General features: G+C 37.0%; 1 protein-coding gene across 6 annotated transcripts in view; it reads right to left on the bottom strand.

The window, feature by feature from the left end:
- Window positions 1–23,582, bottom strand: part of LOC129360700 (protein diaphanous homolog 2-like) — a 431,171-nt gene that overhangs the window by 287,219 nt on the left and 120,370 nt on the right. For all 6 annotated transcript variants that reach the window (XM_055031060.1, XM_055031065.1, XM_055031064.1 and 3 more), the window contains 7 exons: window positions 22,051–22,125; window positions 21,885–21,954; window positions 20,797–20,933; window positions 14,852–14,960; window positions 9,900–10,010; window positions 8,478–8,590; window positions 4,810–4,926 (listed from right to left, as the gene is read on the bottom strand). In XM_055031060.1, the coding sequence (XP_054887035.1) occupies window positions 4,810–4,926; window positions 8,478–8,590; window positions 9,900–10,010; window positions 14,852–14,960; window positions 20,797–20,933; window positions 21,885–21,954; window positions 22,051–22,125 (732 nt within the window). The remainder of the gene's footprint in view (window positions 1–4,809; window positions 4,927–8,477; window positions 8,591–9,899; window positions 10,011–14,851; window positions 14,961–20,796; window positions 20,934–21,884; window positions 21,955–22,050; window positions 22,126–23,582) is intronic.

The following is a 23,582-nucleotide window of genomic DNA, read 5'->3' as shown; positions in this document are numbered from 1 at the left end:
AACATGGATAACAAAAATGCAGGACAAGTCTGACACATGACTGCTTGTTTCCCAGTGGTGTAAGAATGAACTGACAAGGAGGCATTATCCTCTCAATCACTTCACAAAAATGGTAAGACAAGAAAACATGCTGATTAAGTCATGCAGATAAATGCAAACTTTACGTACCGAATGAAAGTAGAGAAATGCAATATGATAACATTCATGTATATAAATGAAGTAGAAAAGGGAAAAAAAGCTCCCTTAAGGGAGAAAAAGAAATATAAAGGGACAAGATAGTAAAAAATGTGAGTGAAAATTAGTGAAAGAGTGAATTGGGCCTTTCTGTACACAATTAAATATCAATTTTAACGTCAACGGTAAAACAAAATTGTCCTTACATTCAACAACCAGAGTGAGCATCAACTTCTGACAGAATCTACATATAAAACATCCTCACCATGCTTCATATCTTTTCAGAGGCTAACAGATGATTTGGTGAGTGATATTAAGCTACTTAAGTAATTTGTGAATGTTTGGGCGGACAGATCTGAAGTGAATCATTGACGCATAATTACTAAAAGAGAAATCCATTAGCATCTGGGAAACAGTGATCTGATTAAATAATCAAAGGAAATTATTCAGTTTGTTTTTGGTAACAGCACAGAAATAAATTCAAAGTACAGTCGTCGATTAAGTCCCTCTGATCACCATTAAATTCCTAATGAAAAAAACAACTACACTTTAATGTGTTTTGTTATTTTACACCAGTGGATGACGGTAAAAGATCCACCGTGGTACATAACTATGCTGGAGTTTAATATTTTTAGCTTCCTCTAGATTGTCCAATTGATTTATAACCGCAGACGTCTAAAAGCCTGAGGTTTTAAGACGACTTAGATTAGATAAGGACTTCAGTCTGATCAAAGGTTTGGCTGTCTGTTGGTTCTGCGTGAAAAACATTGAGCGAGAAGGAGGGGAAGCATTACTGCTGCTAAAATGTGATAATTGATTACAGCAGGCAGAACTGTGAACAAAGTGTCTGCTGCCAGGTGAGTTAATTTTGTCCAAAAAGACTAAAAACTGAACATAAACAAAGTATGTCAGTGAGAAAATAAAAAGGAACATGAGAGCACTTTGTTGCCATCAAACATTAAATGAAACAGAGTTAATATCTGCCCTTTTAAGTTTAACAGCTAATTTCAAAGTCTATTTTTCCACTGCGATAACTTGTGGGCAGGGCACACAAATGTTGTTTTATAAAAAAAAATAAAATAAATATTCAGCCAAAGCAAATAAGAATAAACCAGCATTTAGGTGTGTTGTTTTGAAAGCATGAAATGCCACACATTAATCTTGAGCTGGTGGATTCACCCACTCATGACTGGCACAAGCTGGTGAAAGCTCGCACGTCGCCCCGCATGGCTTAAGCACCGTGGGGACTCGGCTTACAACTGTCATGAATGCACACCACATTATTATCTCAATAAGCCACACTATTTTCCCCTTCGTCCTCCATCCTCCACCGCCGCCACCGAGCAGATAGAGACCGGGTGGAGATAACTAGAGATGGAGAGAGTGACCCAGAACTGTCAGGGCCCTTCCACAGTGGGCAGGCCTGGGCTCCCGAAGCGAGCACATGTCCCCAGTATCATCCTCAACTTCTTCTTTTTCTTTGGCACCTTCATTTCTTTTAGTGATAACTTGTGGTTCAGCCACTTGATCCAGCCCTGCTCCACATAACCAGTGTAATCCCCCTCTCACCAGGCTCCAAAAGAGCAGTTCTGCTCTGTTATTGCTGGGTGGGTTTGATCTGTTCCAATTCATTACACTTGCAAGGAAAGATTAATTATCAAAAATAAACCCAGCCCTGGAGGGGGAAAAAGAAAACATACAACTTTTGTTTTGTTTGGAGACTTTGTAGTAGACAGAGCGGGTTCACTCATAATTAGAAGACTGCAATGTTTAAAAAACAAATGCTTAATTATATAATATTTTAAAATAATAAGTGGTAGCAAATGGAAAATTGAGTGAGATAAAGAAAAAGAAAAGGGGAAATACACTTCCTTGTAAATGTTCTGGACTTTGCCACGTCAAATCCACAAACATCTGTTCATTTCATTTGGATTTTATGCAACAGATCAACACAAATATGTAAATAATGGGGGAAGGGAAGATATACAAAAAGATATAAAGTTTTCAAAACATGTTAAAAATAAAAATCTGAGACGCGTGCTGAGAAATGTAAGGGTATAATACTAAATAAAATATAAAGCAACAAACTGCCTTCAGAAGACACAGCCAACACCTGCTGTGTTTAATTTAATCCCAGTATAAATGCAGCTGTTCTGCAAACGCCTAAGAGGTTTGTTAGAGAAAATTACAAAACAAAACTCATCAGGAAAATTAAATCGAAAATCATATTTGTGGAAATGACAAAACCTACCATTATAACTACAAAAGGCTGCAAAGTGATAGTTTAGATCGAAGGATGTTTATGTGAAAAATTGCTCAGTCAAAATCCAACTGGGCTGAAAATTTCCATCTCCAGAAATGCAGAGCTAGTAGATGCACTCAAAAAGCTGTAATTGTATAGGTTGTTAGTTGAGAATTAAGTCACTAACATATATTATGTATATTCACAATTATCTAAAGTTTTAGGATATAACATCTCAAGAATCCATTGAGTTTTGTAGCTGCAACATGACTACACATAAATAATTTTGATGGGTGGGACTACTTTGAAAAAGCCCAACACAGTGGACAAAAATAATATACACAAGCTCATGTTTTTTGTAAATTGGTCTGGATTCAGAGTTCTTCCTCATATTCACCTCATCCAACCTTAAATCAAAATACAACATTTATTTAAAAAGCTGTTTAGACTGCATTAGTTCTCCATCTTCCATAATCTGCAGCTGTGATGTATAGGGAATTAAATGTCTCACTCGATGCATTTCTACTTGTAATGTAGTTCATTCTTGCATTAGTTTGGATGGTTGAAGGGAAAAGAAACTCATAACATATCTTTTGAAAGAACTTTACGGGATTTTTCATGAGCGGTTCAACTGATCCCTTCATGCTTCTGCCTCAAGGAGCTGAACATGGACAACGAAGCAGAGGTAGACATGGATGGTTAATGTGAATTCTATTTCTCACTTCCTCCGAATAGATGAGGAATGCATTATTCATGACTCCAAGGGGACAGCAACTTGTCTTTAGTAAATTCATCCACCTCCTCTCATCCTCAAGTTATCTTCCAACTTTCTTTTTTTTAAGTTGCAGTTCTGCAAAAAGTTCTGACGCAGCAAGAAATTAATCAGAGCCTCTCTATTAAAATAAGTCACACTCTCATTTTACAGTCACTGACTAATCTGCTTTTTCAAACATCAGGCAGCTTACATTTTAGAGTGGCTTAATTCTCAACAAAACAAAACGATGTCCTGACTGAAACGGCTCCCCTGATGACGATCATTCAGACAGTGCAAAGAAATAAGAACTACCAACTATTAAACGACTGCTTTCTCCTGTGCAACACAGCCAACACTCATCCAATTAAGGTTGTTGGTTGGAGTTCTTCAAACTTGCAGAATTTAACATACGGATATCAGTGATGTAGCACTTCTATCCCAGATAATGAGTCAAGCTACAGTAGGCAGAAGTCTGGAGGACGTGATCCAAAAAAAAAAATACAAAATCTAAACAATATTTTGGTTTGTAACTTTCAGGCCATCATTTGGTAAAGTTATTGAAAAATTGTACAGGAGAAGAGAAATCATCTGAGGGTTTTTTCAGAGGCCAACACAGACTCTTTGTCAGGCCGACTGCTACTGGAGACCTTTCTGATCACAGCATCACTTTTCACACTGACTGAAAAAACTTGGATGGTATGAACATTTAATTTATTTTGGGAGAAATAAAGCAATTTGAATTTGAAAAAAACAAAAAAGCTATTGAAAAGTGAATGAATAATTTGGTTGAAATAATGCTGCATTCTGTAAACAAGCAATTAACTTTATAGTTCAGAATAAGATTTACTAAAGACGTTCTGTTTCTTCTATAAGATATAGAATTACCAGATAAACATTTTCTCACAGAGATTATCTTGATTGTTGAGTTGTGTATGTACAACAAATAAGGTGTTCCTTTTTAAAGTTTTCAGATTTCAACTAGAGGTTTCTCACCCACATTGGTCTCATATTCTAATGTCAATTTAAAAAAATAATAAAAAAAATATGTTTATTTGATCTTTTATAGATCTTTATTTGATCTTATGTGACGTGCAGCCTGTTTTAGTGAACATTTTGCTGCAGCGTCTGAAACGTAAAATACAGAGAACAGCAGTGATATCAGACTGCACGCTAATATTAGTAAGCAGTGCCACTGTCCTGCAACCTTGAGACACATCTCTGCCCCACCACACCTGAATCTAATCAATGGGTAATGACAAGGCATTTACAAATATTGCTGACATGCCAAAGAGGTAATTCAGCCATTTGATTCAGGTGTATAGGAGCAGAAAGACATCAAAAAGTTGCTACTGATTACCCTGATCACTGAGCCTGTTGTGATTAACAATGCAGCTAATAGCTCAAATTTTCCTTTACAATTTTAAATGTCTCTTTTTTAAAAGGCAGATGCAAGTCCGGAGAGGAGATTTTTATGGCTGTCCAGGCATCCGTTAAAGAAAAGTGCCTGGGTGAACGTAAAATGAGAATGATGGGTTTGTGGGTATTGTATCTGCAGTTATAGAGGCAGAGTGAGAGCTAGCCTCACCAGGTCATCAGTCAATACAAGGCCAGCAGTATGTAAAAGCCAAACAGAACTTACCTGATGTAATAGTCATTCCTGATAAGCAATAGGTGCTGAAGGATTGACAGAAAGTAGGTCTCCGAGGCGGTGTCTTTCACCATATTTGACAGGAGATGGTACACTTCATTCATATCAGTGAGGGAGCAAGGTTAAGGGAAAAACAACTTTTTTCTTAAATCAGATAGCTATAAAAGCATCCATTCTGACAAACTTATTCAGCTCCTGTGAACATTTAAAGGTTATTACAGTTTGTTTTCATTAGAAGCGTTTATTTTATTTTCTTTTATGGATTGCAGCTCAGCTTCTCTGACAGGCATCATCGCACAAAAGTCAACAGAGATATAATTTCTCTTTTCCGCTGTCTCTCAGGGGAGCTGTGACAGAGTAAACTGCTAAGTTGAGAAGGGGGGACTGGCATTGAAGAAAGCTCCCACAGGTTCACCTGTCACTCCAGACCTTTCAAGACATACAAAACTAATTACATGAAAAAGTCACACAATGCTTTACTTTTCTACACCAACTAAATCTTGAGGATCTGATCTTTTGCAGGGCAGAAGCATATGTGAGGCTAAACCTTTATATCGAAACTGCCATGCACCATGAAGAAAAATGCTGGGAGATAAAATTTGCAAAAGGTATTGATTGTGCGTCTTAGCTTTGCTTTTAAAGGAGAATCCACTGATGGCTCGACATCTGAAGCAGCCTGTAAATCTAAGGGGCCTTTTAATGCTTTAAGTCTAATGAGCAATACATCCCGAATAAAAGCATTTGTTTTGATCTTTCAACTGTTCAAAGAGGACAAGATGATAAAAACGGAAATTAGATGCTCAAACAAAGCAAGTTAAAGGAAAGTATGAACACATTTTAGATAATTGCACAGGATGCGATTCACCGCTACTCATACAGCTGTATTGTATAAAGTGGAGAGAAAAATTAGCAGAAAGGCTAACTTCAAATGTTTATATTTCCCCTGATATCAACAGAAAGTTGGATCCAAGTCAGCAAGCAGATCAATTTTAATTTACAATTATTTTATAAGAGAGGTCAATTATTCAACCAGAATTATGCCAGGTCCTTGTCGATGTCAACCAATCATCTTGCTAAGTGACATTTTCTATTACTAGGGTTGGGTAGGTTTTATTATCAATGATCTTGCTTCGTTCGTCTAAATGAATCAAAGCCTCAAATTAAGACAACATTCATGCTCATGAGTGAATGTATACTTTTGAGTGACGACGATTCAAATATAAACACAAATTGTAGTTCTTCACAATCTGCATTAAAGTATTTAAACCCACAGTGTCATCAACAGCCACAGCCAACACAGACGCCGGAGAAATGTGTTCATGATCTATGGGTTGCTCCGCTTGCCAGATCCCTCACTGCGTTTGGAAAAGATCAATGCTTTTAAATGCTGTTTCACCGCTCTCCAAATCAATGTTAACAGTGTCTGTAATTAAAATGCTTTAAATATTTTTTTTTTCTTCTCTTAGAAACAGAGGGGGGAATTAAAGCTCTTCTAAAGTATCGTTTCTCTCCTCTGCAGTACCTGGGAGAATTACCAGCCCTGGGAGATTCAATTATAACCTCACCACAGCTGCATTTCAGAAGGCAGGGGGGGGAGAAGGAGCTCACCCTGGGAGAGAGCCGAGCTTCGTTCATCTATCACTAACCTTCGGACGCAACCCCGCTGTAAAACGTTGAGCTCCTCCATGCCCCCCTCATTCACGCAACTGAAGCTCTTTCTTCTCACTCTCAGTTTCTCTCGCCGTCACTTTATGCTCTCTCTCCAAATAATGAATAAACATGAGTGGCAGTCAAGTGTGATGTAGGCCAGTCAGTGGTGGGGTCAATCAATCACCATTCCACAGTTCATTAATATTTATTAGAGCCTGGAGTCATCTCCTCAGCACCTGGACCAAGAGCTGGACAGAGGAGTCTCTTCAGGTTAATATTTATGAAACCGCTGGGAGAAACAAGACACATGTGCAGAGCTCAGGTGGTAGAGGTTCTGCTGCTGCGAGTGTGTGTGTGTGTGTGCGCTCCATGCAGACAAAAGAACAAAGGGTAACCTGGGTTTTCCAATCAGGACCATACCTCACAGATCAATATCACATTGTCCTTGGAAACAAACATTAGGCCTTCTCATTTGTGAACCTGCTCAAGCACATCATTAATCTAGCTACACCTCTCTACCTCCACCCGCCCATCTCTATGCACACATTCACAACTCCTCCTCCCCTCGCAAGTGTCACACCAAACTGTCACTCACCGTGGCACTTTTATGCCCTTACAAGAGCTGTGGAAGAAAATGGAAGCAGGAACGAACATCTACATAATGTCAGAGTCTGGTTCGTCTGCTCACAATGTCAGCTATTCATACATGGCCTGGGAGAAGATTTCTGAATTATTAAAGAGCTCTTCTTGGATGCCAGGAGAAGTTTGCCACTCAGGACTAAATTTGTGCTCCTCTTATTACTTACACGCCAAAATTTCAGAGCTAAAAGGTGGAGAAACGAGTGGTGCAGCTACAGGTGCATCTCAGGGAATTAAAATATTATTGGCAGGGTCTTTACCTTTTATTTCAGGATTTTATTTCAAAAGTGAAATGTGAGGCATATATTTTTATGGTTTCACATAATGAAAAATCCCAAATGTAGCTCATCAGAAATGAGAAAAAACCAAGAAAAACATTGTGTTTTCGTTTATTTACCCAGAGTCCATTTTCAAAACAAACTAATGGAAAGTTTAGTGGAAGGAAAAATATGGTAGAAGCAGCAATAAAAATGTCAGGTTCTTGAAAAATAAAGAAAATGCTTGGTTAAGGGTTCGTTTGCATGAATTACTGAAGCTGTGAGCCTGAGGGACTGTTGAGATGATAATGGAGCCCAGGTTACTTTAATATTGACATTCAGCTTGTCGGATTTAAGTGTCTTATTTTTCACTTGTCTAATATTGAAAATGCCATGATATCACAGTCATAGCATGGTCGTTAAACTGGATATTGGTACTTTTGGCATTGTGAGCAAGTCTTTCTAGTATGCATTTTGACATACTTTTTTCCTTCCACTAAACTTTCTGTCAATATGCTTTAATACAGCATTTCTATTTTTGATCTGAGTCACAGCAATAACATAAGAGTGGTGCATTAAAAGACCCTTTAATTAATACTAATTTATTTCAATTGCTCTCAGAACCAAATTCTTACTAAATGTAAGCTAGTAATCTAGAATAAAGGCTAAAATAAAGGTTTGAAATATATCACTGTGTCTAAGGAATCCATCGTACAGTATAATTTATTACTGAAATAAATTACTTTATTAAGATGGTAGAAATATTAATGTCATACTTTTTTTATGTTTCATTAATGTCTTTCACAATTCAAAGCTCACAAAAAGACAAAGTCAAACTAAAGAGCAGAGGGAAAGGATTGAAGGAGAAGAGCAAATAAAGGAGTAAAGAGGTCATGGGTTAAGATGACTGGGTTATTTACTAAGGGTACCTGTCTGGGGATAGAGCCGGATATTGTGCTTTGACTCATCTAATCCTCCACTAATGAACAAAGCCATGAAGCGGATTTAGTCTGCAAAGCTGGACCAAAACCGACGATACGCACAGGCACATCACTAGTTCTGCAGGAATATACATCACTCCTCTGGGTGGTAACACAAAAGACCAAAGGATATTCCATCTCAGCACGGATGTCGTCCAGGCGATGGGAGAGTTCGATGGCGTCTTCATCTTTGTTCTCATTGAACACCTTCAGCTGAATGTCCAGCTCCTCTGTTTTTTTTAACTCCTGGAAATTAATGAAAGTACCAGGAGTTAAAAGTGTTTTTTATAAATAAAATACACAGTTAATGTAGCTTTTACATTACCTTCCAACTACAAATCACTTACTACAATTACTGCAATCCTCCTGTATTGTAGTGTTTTATCACAAAACTTCCAGTTAAATATACTGAAGTTTGTGGGTATAGCATGACAAAATGTGAAAAACTTTTTCAAAAGCAGTCTTGGTATAAAAAGAAAACTAAGATAGCATCAACCCTCTCACCAACAGCTCCAGACAGAACCAATTCCTGCACACCTGTACCAGCCACAAGGGGACACAGAGTTGCTCTTTACCACTTCGCTATGAATCATCAGCAATAGAGTTTATGTGGTGAGACACAGCCAAATGTAACCCAATTTCTGTAGGTATCAATCACCTTGCACCGTTGTGGGGGTGCACCATCTGTCTCCAGCAACCAGCACTAGTTTGCAGGGAGATGCACAATGGCACACAAAAGTAAAGGAGGGACAAGAAGAAGGGAGGCAAACACAGTCAGCCAAGGACTATCAGAACAAAACAAATTGCTTTCTTTTTCGGCGGACTTCACTGTTTCTTGGCCAACAGATACACACCTTCCTGAGCATAACTCATAATTAGATGAAGGAGTGTCACGCTGAATGCGGGCAATAAAAGTGGTGAATGTGGGATTCATAAACGACTGTACACAGAGGCTCTTTCATATCAGAGGGCAGAAATGGAGATAATTAAAGTAATGACCGTAAAAATCAACAGGAGCAGCTGGGATGACTTATTAACAACTGGCTCTGTGACACATTCACCCCACTTGCAACAAATGAGAGTTTGAGTGATGAGCCGGAGCTCGCTCGCCTTCGGCTCGTGTGAAGCTGGTACGGTGAGGTTGCCGATAATAACGGCGCAGTGCAGAGGTGCGAGCTCTGCACCACGCTTTCCACAAGCCCTTGCTACTATTAATCACACCAATTGTTTTGAAGCTTTTCTATACAGTCACTCCCATTTTTCTTTCCAAAAATCATTAAAGAAAAAATAATTAAATCAATTTAATTACATCTAACATTCAAAATGCACATAAATGAATAGATTTCTCCAAAAGGCAGAAGTAGGAAAAAGACTTGCTTCATTGAAGCAAAGTAATTGGTTTGATGAGGTAAAGTTTAACCGAACTGACTTAAAAGTCTTCATTGATCTCGTTTGGCAGATGAAGAATACGTTAAATATTTAGGTCACTTCATTCCTCCTCAATAAAGTTAGGACTGATCTAAATCTGACTGCAAGTTGTTCTCCATTGACTCACAGGAAGGATCTTCTTTAAGCCGCATCTGAGGAACTCGTTGCGTAGATGTATCCGGAAGTCCAGGTCATCAGGCGAAGTGACCAGGGCATTGATCAGCTGCATGCAGGCGACCTGGAGATCACAAAAATAAAAAACCAGTAACATATGAGCAAAACAGAAACTAAAATTTTGGTTTTCCTGGCTGAATTGCAGACTTTTTAGTGGTAGTTTTAACTTAAACTGTAAAAAAAAAACTAATTGCAAGGCATGCATCACAGCATTTGTGACCTTTATGTCACAAATAAAGGTCACAAATTTTAGATATTAAGAAAGTTAATACTGTTGTCTGATGTGACGATAAACAGGAAACAGGAGCAAAGAATGATTTTATGAGCATTTGATCCTAGATCAAAATTGGAATGGGTCCATTTCAGATGTCTTTCCAATTTACTGGTACATCTCTAAATATACCAAGCATAAAAAGTAAGAACATTTGGTGTTTAGTCAATTACTTGGCAGCAAATCTCCTACCGTTGGAAAGTCTGTTTGTTTCTCTTTGAATAGTAATTATTTTTAAGAATAATGCATTTGCAAGCTGAGCAGCAAAGTTAAATGTGACTTGTTAAATCCTCTCTGCCAACACCAAACGGATTAATATACTATTGACTCCAGTTTTGTGTCATTTATTATATGGGATTAATGGAGTTTGAAGAAACAAGGTATATTTGGCTATTTAACATTAATTCCTTCATAAAAAAAAACAACAACATCAAAAAACAAGACTTCAGTAGAGTGTGGGAGAACAACATAACATCACGAGACTGGCATGACCGCCTTGGCTCCAAACTGCTTTGTGAGAGGCAGCATTTGTCACAATTTAGTCAGCTGCAGTGGCTGTAATCTGCTATGGTTCTAATAGTAGAGCTGCTGGGGGTTTTTTCAGCGCTTTAGAGCTTTGCTAATATTTAAAGTGTTTAGTGCACTTAGCTTCCTGTAAACTAATTCATCCAAAAGTGCTAATCTATTTTTCTGCTTTATGAAAAAGTTGAATTTACTTCAAAATGTGTGTCAAAGTTTTGGTTAACTTCATGTAGTTAGCCATTTATACATGTTCTTATTTTGAAGTGAGTGAAAAAATTTAACCCTCTTGAGGATAATATGTTGTAACATGCTGTTCATTGATACATGGCTTAAATTGGCGCTTTGGCAATAATTTATGTTAAATACCATGTTAGTGAAGGACTTTAGTGTTAGAATAACTAATGTTTATGAGTAGTGCTTTGGTTAGCGCAGCTAACTTTTTTGTTAGTGGTGCCTACTGTTTGCTAATGGTTGTGTTCAGTGGGGTTGAAGTCAGGACTTCATGAAGGCCATTTCATGCTTTCTTCATCGGTTGTCTCCAATAAAGCTTGCTCTGTGGCGCAACACATTGACGTCTTGTGGGACGGAGTTTGATCCCTGAGAGTGGAAACATGCGACCACCACTGGTTGCAGCACTCCAACTTAATTCATCTCTCCATTGAGATTGCCTCCTATCATGACGGATCTTGTCCTTTTTTTGGGGAGTGAGATGATGCCTTATACCATCACACTAAAAACTGCCACCACTAAAAACTCTATGGCATTGGCAGAAAGGATTTTACCTGATTTTAATGAATGAAACCCACGTACAATAGTGTCTAACTATTTGCTGAGACATAAACAAAATTATTACTTTTTTTCATGCTCAGAGTGCAAAACGTGATTTATATTGCTTGATGTTGGGTGTTGTTAGTCAGTACTTGCTTCACTATTGCTCTTCAGAGCCTAAACCGCAGCACTGAGGACAAAAGTAAAGAAAGAATCAGGTAAAATGAGTAACACAGTCCAGTTCTGTGAGGCTATTGACTAGATGTGCATTATTAATGGATTTATTGGAAGAAGAAAGAGTGAAAAAAAGAGTTTGTGCGCATGGTGGGTGGGTGGATGGATGAGTAAGGGTTAGGAGGAGGAAATAGCAGATGAAATATAATGAGAAGTAAGGTGTTTTCAGGGAGCAAGCCAAAGATGAGGCACTTTTCCTTTGACAGACAATCGATAAAAGGCTGAAGGATTCCCATGGACAAAATCTGAAATGTTGGCTTCTTAAACCTTGACCCAACACTCTATGTTGTTATGTGTTATTAATAAGAGTCACAGCTGTGCTGATTCTTTGGGGCTGTCACATCCATTTCTTTGGATGTATTCTGCTTCCTCTCACTGTCAGTTTGAGCATCTCTGGGCCAAAATCTCTCTCTGTGTGAGGAACTGGACGAGGAAAACAAGAATAAGTAAGAAAGAATATAATCAGATATGGTCAAGCTTTTCATGGAAAAATGTAAGACTTCTCCAAATTGAACATTCTAAAGTTCACTGTCCTTTGTGTTAGTCTTAAAATACTGATGTTCTAACACATTATACATTTATGGAAAACATTTGTACAAAAGACAGGCTTTAAATTTGTAATTTTAATTTGTAAAAAGAAGAAAGTTAAAGCTAGGATGGACGGAGGAAGAAAATTACTGGTTGCCAAACATCTTCAAACAATAGGACAATCATTCTCATATTTGATTTTTCTATACAAAAATACTATTACATACCTTTTACATATTACTTAGAAATAGAATAATAGAGTAGAAAACCTTTTTTATTTAAATATCTAAACCTCTAGGGTGGTCTATATGTTGCTTTGGGTTTTTTTCACTTAATGCAAATTTCATCCTTTTACCATTAAATTGAATTTGCCGCATTTTTGTAGATTTTCCTAGTTAGTTTTTACTATTTCACCATAAATTTCCATCGTAGTTCTGCTTGCATTATACTTCGAACCAATCCCCAAAATCTTCCCTAAGTGTTTCAACACATCTCAAAAGTAATCAGTTAACATGTGAGGTGAAAAAAAATTATACTTATTTTAAAATATTTGCCAGCTTTAATGTGACATTCCGCTACAATTTAACCTAAAAAGCTAAACAACAGCATAAAATCTTAAAGATGCAATAAATTGTTTGTGTGACTGCACACACCCTTGAACAAACTCTTTGTTGAACCACCTTTCAGTGTTATTTGAGTTAATTTCATCACTATATTTGGATCTGGGTATATTTGTCTATTCTAACCAAGAGAAATTAACTTTGTCATAAAGATACATATAAAAATATTTATATAGGAAAGCATTTTGGTCTTTTGTTGTCTCTCTGTAAATTAACAGTTTAGTTGAAGGATGTAAATCTCATTAAGATTTTAGTTCAGTTAGGGTTTTTTGGCAACAAAGCAGCTTAAAGTGGTTTATATGATAAAAACATAACACACTGAACAAATCTAAAAACAAACACTGCATTGGAGCAGCAGGATAAAGAAAAGTAATGGAAAGCTACAATCCAGACTAAAATTAATCTATTTTACAGTTATTAATCAAAGTGAGCTCTAAACAAGGGGATGAAGGTTTAGTAAATTGTTTTCTGGATGTTTTTTTTTCCAGATTAAATGAAAATCGAATGCTGCTTCTTCATCTTTGGTTCTGGTTCTTTCTGCGTTTCTGAAGGTTCTGGTCTGAGTGCATCTCATCACTACAATCAGATTTCAAGCCGGGTCACTAGTTTTAGTGAAATAATTCACTGGCCATGGTTTTAGTTCACGGGTGTTTTCATTCACGTAGCCTAGTGTTTATTTATTTTCAACAAAATTTGGGGTATTTTCTGTTTATTTCTGCATGACGTTACGTTAAAAGTGACACAAAAATTAAAAGTTCTTGATTAGAAATTGTAATTGTAATTAAACTACTAATAGCTGGAAAATGTAAGAAATTTGAAACCGGGAATTTCCCTCATGTTCAGCTGTAGCCTTAACTACACTAAAACACATTTTAATCACATTAGCCAACTCTAGCTGTGCAGAACATCACAGCCTTTGGATTTAAAGTCTATTAATTTCCCCCAAAACCCCTGTATCAGCAAAGCATTTTAATTTACTCCACAATTAGCAGAGCTTCATTTCATTAATGGCAAAATTTAAAGGAAAAACAACAGCCTACTAATAAAAGAATATCTTGTTTCTCCTCCGCTGCCCGCCTCATCAATTTCTTTCATGACTTTTTTTTCATGACTTCTCATGCCCTGCAGCTAATCTAATTCCTTAAGTAATTCCTTGCTCTGGACTCTTAAGGACAAAAAAAAAAGCTTCTAGTGGTGTTGTTGTTGCTGTTAGTTGTTTTTCTGTTCCTAAAGAACACTGGTGAAAATGAAGAGAGGTATGCTGCTCTGTTGGCCTCTCTCACAGAGTCCTCCGAGATTCAGCTTGACAGCAACATAGACAAAAGCAAGAGGAAGTATTTGTGGGATGTGGGAAAAAAAGATGAGTAGAAACAGCCAGAGGAAGGGGAAATATGACAAAGAAAGAAAGACAAACTCAATATATTTCTTTTACTTCATCTTTTTTTATGGGTTTGCAAAGAGAAAGGAGCCATTCAGTGAAGGTGCTCAATGAGGCAGGTGTTTTCTTTTAATAAAGAAGTGGCAATGGAGCATTGAGTTGATTATAATAGCACTCTGATCACATCTTGTCATGTCCTAGGGGGAACTTGATGTGGACAAGTCGACATGAAGACAGAAGCAATGAAAGATGTGGTAATACAGCTGAGATGGAGGTATAAATGGACCAAACACACAGAGTGGCAAAACTGTCAATTTGAGTCATGTCTGCTCCCATTAGGATCTTGAAGAAATATGACACATTCTGTATACTGGGCCTGCTCTGCGTCTACCGTGTCCGCTCTGGGTCCACTGTGCAAAACATCAAGTAGGAGTTTTCCTAAAATACTTTATTTAATCTCCGTTTTGGGTTCCCAATCAATTATTTTTCACTTCATCCCATCACAGCAGAGCAGTGTGGAGGTATTTGGATCAGTGCGCTGCTTGTTGTTTTTGTGTGTGCTGTGTGCATGCCTAATTACTCACCTGGAGCTGCTGGGCATCGTGGTTCTCCAGTCCTTCCACAATTGGAGCAAATCTCTCTTTATTGTTCCTCTCTGCAGCAATTGTCATGGCAGCCAGAATCTTATCCAGGCTGGGGAAAAAGCAAGCAAACAAACACTTTTAAAACCTTTAACGACAGGACATTTCTTCACAATTTAAGGCTCAAACAAAACCCATCTCTTCTCGCGTGCTGGGCAGTGAAAGCTGATAATTTATTTTTTTCACTCATGTTAAATTTGCTGCTATTGCAGCAGCAGCCCATTTGGACTCGATCTTGCAGTTGTTAAGGTAAGCTTGAACAAAATGATATGCTTTTGCTGCAAATGTGGTCTATTCAAGTGTTTGTAATAAATGTATTTGGTAATGTGAAAGCTATTGAAAGGTCCGGGTAAATTAGTGTTAAAAAGGGCTCAAGCCAGCTCATTTTAGAGTACTTAATCATTTCAGACTAAACTGAGAACATATGCGGTGTCACAAACACACACTAAACAAGAAGTAAATTGAGAATAACTCAAATGTGTTTTGAGTTATTCTTTGAATGTTCAGAGAAAAATTATATTCATATTAGGTGAATATGAGCCAGAAAATTGACAAATTGTTTTGAGAAACATCTTCCCCTCAGTTTTCCAGAGAAGAAGTCACACTTGATGCACCAGGTTTCTACAAAAGTATTCGTACCCTTTGAACTTTGCAAATTTTATGCCGTTACAAATTTCACTGATTAGAAGCAGAGTCCGTTTTATACAACATTTAAAAACATGGGGTTTATTTGAAATCACCCTCCACCACTCCCAAAATAAAATTGAGAGCAAGTAACTTCTAAACAAATGTAACTTTCTAAGTGAATATCTGATAAGTTATTCTCCATTACTGTGTAAAGACTCCAGAGGTTTGTTCGGGGGCTACGTTAGGTTCTCAGGGACCACTGTCCTGCATGTTTTGGGTGTCTCCTTGCAGCTGATTAAAAGGAATGGGAAACAACCATCTGCAGTACGTGATGCCATGCAGAGGAGGTCATTTATTCATTTGAATCAGTAATGCTGGAATGGAGACATGTCTAAAACATGCAGGGCAGTGGGACCCACTGGGTTAGCTAATCGGATGATATTATATTTTTAAGATTGTTTTTTCTTTGATCCAAAATGTCAGACTAACCATCTTCTCTGTGTGAAATGTGCACATTGCTGTCTTCAAACAAGTTGTCCTTGTTCTTGAGATGTAAATACACCACAGATCTTGACAGGATAATTTTACTCTTGTATTTACTGTGTCTGGACGTTATTGGGTTCATAATGTACAAGAATATTATGTTTGGAAAAAAAAAACAATTAGTTTCTCGGATACTGAATTCCTATATGGAATGGCGATGTTCTTCTTTCCTCCTTCGGTGGACTGAGTTTATCCATCCATTCATTTTCTATTCATCCTTGTCGCTAGTGGGGTTTGGGAGGTGATGGTGCCCATCTCCAGCTATGTTCTGGACAGGTCGCCAGTCTGTCGCAGGGACTGAGTTTAGTTTTCTTGAAATTCTGGATGCCTCAAAATAGGTCCAGTTGGATGAACCCACAGGTTTGAAGTAATTTCTTAGTTTGTGTTTCTTATTCTCGAAATTTCAAAAGATTAATCTGACAGAAAGGTGTTTCTACAAAGATCTGTCCCAAGGTGCTAAATACAAACCTGAAAGAGTTTAAAATGTTTGCCCTTTGAAAGAAAAGAGCTTTTTGTCTTTCAGCCAAAATTGTAAAACAGAATATGTTCAAATTCCAGGTTGGAACGTGCTAAAATGTGAAAAAAGTTCAAACGGTGTGAAGACTTTTGGAATGCACATCTTTACCAACTGTTTCTGGTAAAATATACCAGACACAGTTGCTGTTGCATCTGCCACTACCTTTGTGATTAGCAAACATCATGTGCGACCAATAGGACCGTATGTGCAGAGTAAGGCTTACATGGAGATAAATGGAAGAACCCTGTGATAGACATTACAAAGTCGCTGAAAACATGACGAGCTGCATACTGAGCAGCTTTAAAGCCAGTTCAGTCGTAGCTACAAAACAGGCGAGATAGATCTGCTTAACGTGTCATGTTCTCTTTTGATGCTGTCAGCCAAAAACGGTGCCTAACATGAGTCAGATTCTCAGCACCGGTTGGCAGAGAAGTTTCGGAGAAGAAGAAAAAAAACAACACCTCAGCTCCTTCGGCTGTCACTTCCACAAGATCCGGACATTTTATAGCACAGATATCATTGTGGAAAAGCGCTTGTTGTTCCACCTATTTTTAAATTATTTGAGTGACTGGTGTGAGTGAATAAAGTATCATGAGACATAGAGAGGTATATACCACCACTACAAGATTATAAGAGCAGTGATGCATGTGTGTTTATATCACACCTATGTGGTGAGTGAACTGAACACAACTAATTTACTCATTAACCACATCAGTGCACTGATTAATGACTCGAGTGCATGTACATGCAAAAGTTGTTGCAAGTGGAACACAAGTTCACTTGAGTTGTGATCTGTAATATGTCAACATATTGCTTACTTCAGCAGATAACGTCTTTATCTTGGTTGGCCTGAGCAACGCTGATTGTGTGTTGTTGAATTGCTACAGACTGAAATTCAGAGGAACATTCATTTATGTAGCAATTTTCATTCTTGTACAATTCGTTATTAGTTTTTCCATTAAGAGACATTCTTAGCACGACTGTGATGTTTGGGGGCATTACCTGATGCTGGTTAGGAGAGGAGACTGAGAAAAAGCTCTGACACCTTAGCTTTGTAAAAAAATTTAAAAATAAGAAAAATTTCCAATGCAATGACAGTTAAATTATAATTCAAGTGAAATAGCTAGTCAATTTTAGCCATTTGTATTTAGGTTTCAAAGAACATTAAAATATCTAAAGTTGTATCTAAAAGACAAAAGTTTGAGACCGCCTCTGTAATAAACCTAACAATATTAAGTTAACACTCCAGGCTCAAATGATAGATTGTAAATTGATCTCACTGTACACAACATCAATATTGCAAAGTATATTAGTTAATTATGCAAGTACTTCTAATTCAGGCTTTCTATGCACATAATAGATTTAGTGATTCTTGCTGTTTAGAGCTGCAGAAAATGTTATTAACTGTATTGTCAAGCAGCTAAGTTGTTTCAAAGCCAAAACAACAGATGTTGCATAAGTTTAACATAAGTTTTGGATTAAGGTCATTTTATTAAATTTTAAATTAAATATAAACAGAATAGTTTGTTCACTTATGCGAATCATGATAATGTGCAGGTCCAGTTTTGTGTCATTGCTTTGGAGCCTGTTCCAGGCAGGGAATGAGACGAGGCACCTCAGAGTTGAGTCCTGAAGATGCACAAGAGATCAGTAGTTATGGCTGAAATAAAAGTTATGGCTGAAATAAAAGCGCAGTCCTTAAATGACATGGCATTTTTAAACTGAATCTGGAATTTTATATCAGAGGGAAAAAAAAAACATTGAAGAAGTGCACACTAAGCCACTTTTCAGTCATTCTGTTTAAATAAAGAAAGAAAGAATTTGGAGAAATAAAACAGGGTAGATGAGCACAGCGAAAGGTTGGGAATTAAACAGATGTACATAAGCTGGCAACGCCCAAACTAAAAATGCTGAACATTCTGTTGGAACAACATGATACACCTTGTGTTAAACTATATTTTATAAAAATATGATGGATAAAAGAGAATTGGATCATTTTGGGATTGTTAATGTAGTCCACAATGTTTAGATGATGAACTATGGTTAAAGTTTATGTTGCATCAACCAAACTTAGAACTAGATTCTTGTGCCGGGTGAACTTGTTAAGCTCCAACATCAAAGAACAGAAAAGTTCACATATAATGGGAGGAAACATAATTATATGAACAACAATACTGCAAAGAAAATTCTGTCACTTTCATAGTCACCATCAGACCTACATCTAATAAGTCAAGATTCAGCTCCATACTTTTACCCTGAACAATGTAACAAAAGAAAAATATGTAGTGATGTTAAATTTTCAGATTTATGTCTAAATAACCTTAATTTGAAGATCTCAAGACTGAGGAAACTGTAAATAAATTGCCAATAAGTTAACCACTTAACTCAAGCAAATTGTTTTATTTTAGATCAGAAACTCAGAAAACAATTGCTACATGTAACACTAAAATGCCCTTCATTGTCCTAAGCCAATGTTTAAAAGCTTTAAATATTGTAGGAGAAGTTCATGATATTTACTTTTTAAAACCACCAACTGTGAAGACAAAGTTAAACTCTCTGGAATAAAAAAAAAAAAAATAATTTATTCGCTGCAATATAAAACCTGTTTTGGAAATTGTTTACTCAGCATGAAAATGACAAGCTCCGAGTCCCATTTCAGACGGTCAGAAATTTAGGACACATTTGCTAAACTCAGCTTTTTCTCAACGGAAAATGTGGGTTTGTTTATTTCCTTGACTACATAAAGATTTGACTTTGAGCTGTTGTTATTCTAGTCCGGCCCAGTGGGAAACAACAAACGCTCACATAACTCCAATTTAAAGCCTGTCAAGCAAGTTGTGTCCACAGTAAACAGACAACGCTGCACCAAACAATGTGGGTTTTGCACTGGAGTTATCTGAAGATATATAATGATTCACAGTGGATAAACACAGCATGAATATTAACAGTGGGGTGTAATCTCTCAAACATATAAATAAACTTAGAGGAAGAGGACTGCAACAGCAGTATTTTTCATCCTTTCTGTTCAATATTAGGGGTGTAAGCACAGTGAAGACGCACCATGACTTCCTATTTGTGATCTCAGCACAGATTTAAAACGGTGTAGCTCAGCTTACACACCAGCTAACATTTACTGAAAAATGATATAGCAACACAAGCAATTAAAGGGCTATACCACTAAAATATATCCTGCTGTTTAGACAAAGTGCATCTCTTACTGTTAGACTACAATAGAAAGCACTAAACCACTCACGTGTATTGATTTGACCAGTCTGGAATCGGTTCTTTAACAAGGATATTTATTTGTAAAAGAATGCATCCTCAAGGTTTATTTGTTCTTTATGAACGAACAAAAAAAAAAAAAAAAGACTTCAAAGAATGTATTTGTTTTCACACTTAAAATAAATAGGCCTGTCTCTCATTAGCTATAAAATTGACCATTTTATACAGTAGATATTATTCAACTTTATTAGAAAAGTTATTTACGATGCGTCATCTAGGTTTTGCAGCTCAAGACCAGAACAAGATACGCTCTGGCTTGCAAATACTGATCATTCCTGTTTATCGTACATTTTGGAATAAAGATGCTTAAACAAAAGAAAAAAAATGACACCTTGCACAGCGCATGAAACCACAAGTAACCACTCATAAAAATGAACAAAATATTCTTGAGAAACGTATGTAACTATTGCTCATTACTAAATAAACTAATATGATGTTCTAGTCCAGTAGTGAAGTGTTTGAGAAGTAGGAAGTCGTGTCAGACAGAATAAAAAAATAAATTAAAAAAAAGAGTGGAGTAACTTATTATAGGTTATTAAATTCAGAAATGCTACCTTGGGCCACACACCATATGTTGTAAAAGAAAAAAATCAGAATGGCATTATTTTGAGCTGATGATGTTCACAGATAGACACTTCATTTCTTCTAGCGAAGTCTCTCCAGATCATTCAAACTTATTAAAACCTGTATCAATGTACTTTTTAATGCCTTTTTTTCCTCTAAACTGTAGATCGTACAAGTCACATTTTATTAACATCCTTTTATTAATGGAACTCTGCAGACTTACAAATAAAACCAATGCTTCTGACCTTTAAAACTGTGACAATCTCATTATCTGACAAGACTCTCTGTGGAGAAGAGTGGCTGGCTTCTGCCAGATCACTGTAAGAACTGATCAGATTCAACACAATCGACTTACATGTTTTCTTCGCCAATAATACAGATAGCTGAGAGAATTTTGACAATCTCCGTCATCAAGACGATCTGTTTGGGGTCGATTGCTCTTGCCAACAGCAACAAGCTCCGCTCGTCTCCCAGGATCCTTTGCAGTCCATACTGTAAAACACAGAAGAGATGAGCCAAGATAGAGAGCAGATCCATTGAGTATAAGTTAATGAGAGCATTTACATTCATGGAGAACTTTCACTTTGAGTAAAATATAAATTATACAAAAAAGCTGTAATGTATGAAGTCATAGTTAGACGTAATCTTCTTTTAAAGAGGTACACTTTAAGGCTGTGGGAGAAAACGGCAAGAATGATAAATTGATTTAATTCAGGACAAGACTGCAGGGACGAATACTTATAGTCTCCTGCGCCTTTCTGTCTCAGCACAATTGGAGGACTGGGTTCAGATGACCATGTGTGGGGGATTAACTCCACAAGAGGCAATATCAATAGTGCATCTAACCTTGAAATGTGGGCCACTTCAAGAAATGAGGAAGACTTTCCCAAAAAGGGGATAATTAAAAGTTCAGAAACTTTAAATGGTGAAATTAGCTCCACTTTACTGCTTCATTATCTCCAGCCGGTGAACAACAAGATGCAAACAAGGTTGGAAACCTTACCACCTGTGCTAATGTTACACATTTACCAAAGTTTCACAAACATTTCTCTCGATTCAGCTTTTCAGAGCTCTATGTCTGTTGCATTTTCCTCAAAATATGAAATGATAAAGTCCATTGCAAACTAACAGTATATATTTTTACAATGGGTGGACTTAAAATATGTAGTCAAATAAACAGGAAAGACAGAAAGACAAACTGAAAGAAAAACAGAAGGAAAAAGACAAGAAGAGACGGATGAAAGGATACAGTGAAGAAATGAAGGAAGGAAGAAATTCAAAGGAACCAGACAAAAAAAGAGAAGAAAGGAAGAACAGAACGAAAAAAATCAAACGAAAGAAGGAAGCTATTTAATAATGGGTATAGAGTCAGGGAATACAAGTAATGAAAAAATTTCAATCTAAAGAATAAGTAAAGGGTATCTAATATTAAGTCATACAAACCTTGTTGTTCATGAAAGCCTTTAAGCACTGGATTAGCTTAAGCTGAATGCGTTTATCAATATTCTCTTGCCTACAAGAAAACAAAAAGTAAAAAATTAGGACGTTTTCTGAATGCGTTTCAGATTGTAGGGATACACAGGTTAATGACATGTACATGTGAACTTACGGCTTCTTGTCCAGAAGCTTCTCCAGATTTTCCAGAAGAAGGCCGAGACCTTCATGGCCAAAGTTGTTGACCCAACTAGAATAAAAAAAAGAGAAACATATCAAATCAAACCAGTATTCAATCTTAATAGGTTCCCTCTTTAAGTTTACTTTACAGAGGTGGTTCCTTGGGTAAGATGCAGGTAGAACATCACAGCAATTTTCTAAAACCCATTTTAACCTTAAGAGGAAATTAAAAATAATAGAGGTCTACATTTCAAGACTACATTTGACGATGTATTTTGGATTATTATAACACTGAATTGTTGAAATCGTAAACAAGAGCTACACCATAATATTTTTTTCTATATAAAATAATCTATTTGCTTTATAAAATGTGGAATTATGAAAACAGAAATACAGAACAAAAAAGAAAAATCAAGCATTGTTCATCAAGACTGAGATCTCAGAAGCAATAAGTTGTATGTTGGAAGAAAACTTCATAAAAATATTCCTACCCAAGGCATTTCATATCATCTAGAAATCAGATTTAGACCTTTGAAAATCAAGTTAGGGAACCCTTGGACTACACTCTGCATTTTCCCAGCTTTAACCTGGAACAATAACATGTATAGTCAACCATGCCCTCTGCTTGACACTGAAAATATTCTGCATTAGTCTGACTTTAAACTGCAACCATTTACACACAAATGAGCATCCATCCATCCTAACCAAAGTTCTCAGCGCTAAGCAGTTTGCACCGAGGCCTGACGTGAGCAACTATTATACTGTGCCAAAAGATTAAGCAATGCAAGTAAGATAACACTGTAATCGATAATGGATCGAGAGAGATAATTGCCTATGAACCGCAGCGTATCAGGAGACGGCAAATGATCCAGTGCATATGAGCCTGTTTGCCTAAGCCGGGAGCAGAGTCGAGAGGCAGCGTTGAGGAACCGAGTGGTCGCAGCCAGATTATGCCATTAGCTTCACTTGTTTTCGGGCCCTTAACTGTCAGTGACGCAAAATGCATGAAGCAATTTTCCAGCATTAACGGGGCATAAGTCAATGATTTATCCCGCCTTTTTGACAATGATTTGAAATAATAATGGTTTGAGTATTAAAGCCGTTTGTATTGACTCAGTGAGTCGTAAGAGGCCCTCAATTAGAGATGAGATGCATTTGCCTGAGGAAGCAAACAAATTCGAGGTGAGGTATTTCTTTAATCTGCGGCTAAATAAGAACCAACCAGACTCCTTGTGCCACATTTCTCAGATTTATCTCATAAACAAGCAGAGTCAATTTATAAGTTGCTGATATTGAATTGTAATGAGCAATGATGTGCGTTCTTAAACTTAAAACAGTACAACATTCAGAAATTCCCTTATAAAAAGTATTTGAACAAGAGTTTTCTCATCCGATTGTTTCATTCAAGCGTGTGCTGTGCAAAATCTAACAGTTTTCAGGAGAAATACTGACATATATTGCAGCTGGATATGTTTGGGATACAAAAGTAGGACACCATATTGAGAGCCTTTGAAACTCAGCGACAAA

Source organism: Poeciliopsis prolifica, unplaced genomic scaffold, assembly GCF_027474105.1.
Source record: "Poeciliopsis prolifica strain line A6 unplaced genomic scaffold, Auburn_PproV2 SCAFFOLD006, whole genome shotgun sequence".
NCBI lineage: Eukaryota > Metazoa > Chordata > Actinopteri > Cyprinodontiformes > Poeciliidae > Poeciliopsis > Poeciliopsis prolifica.
This window is presented reverse-complemented; position numbering and strand designations above follow the sequence as displayed.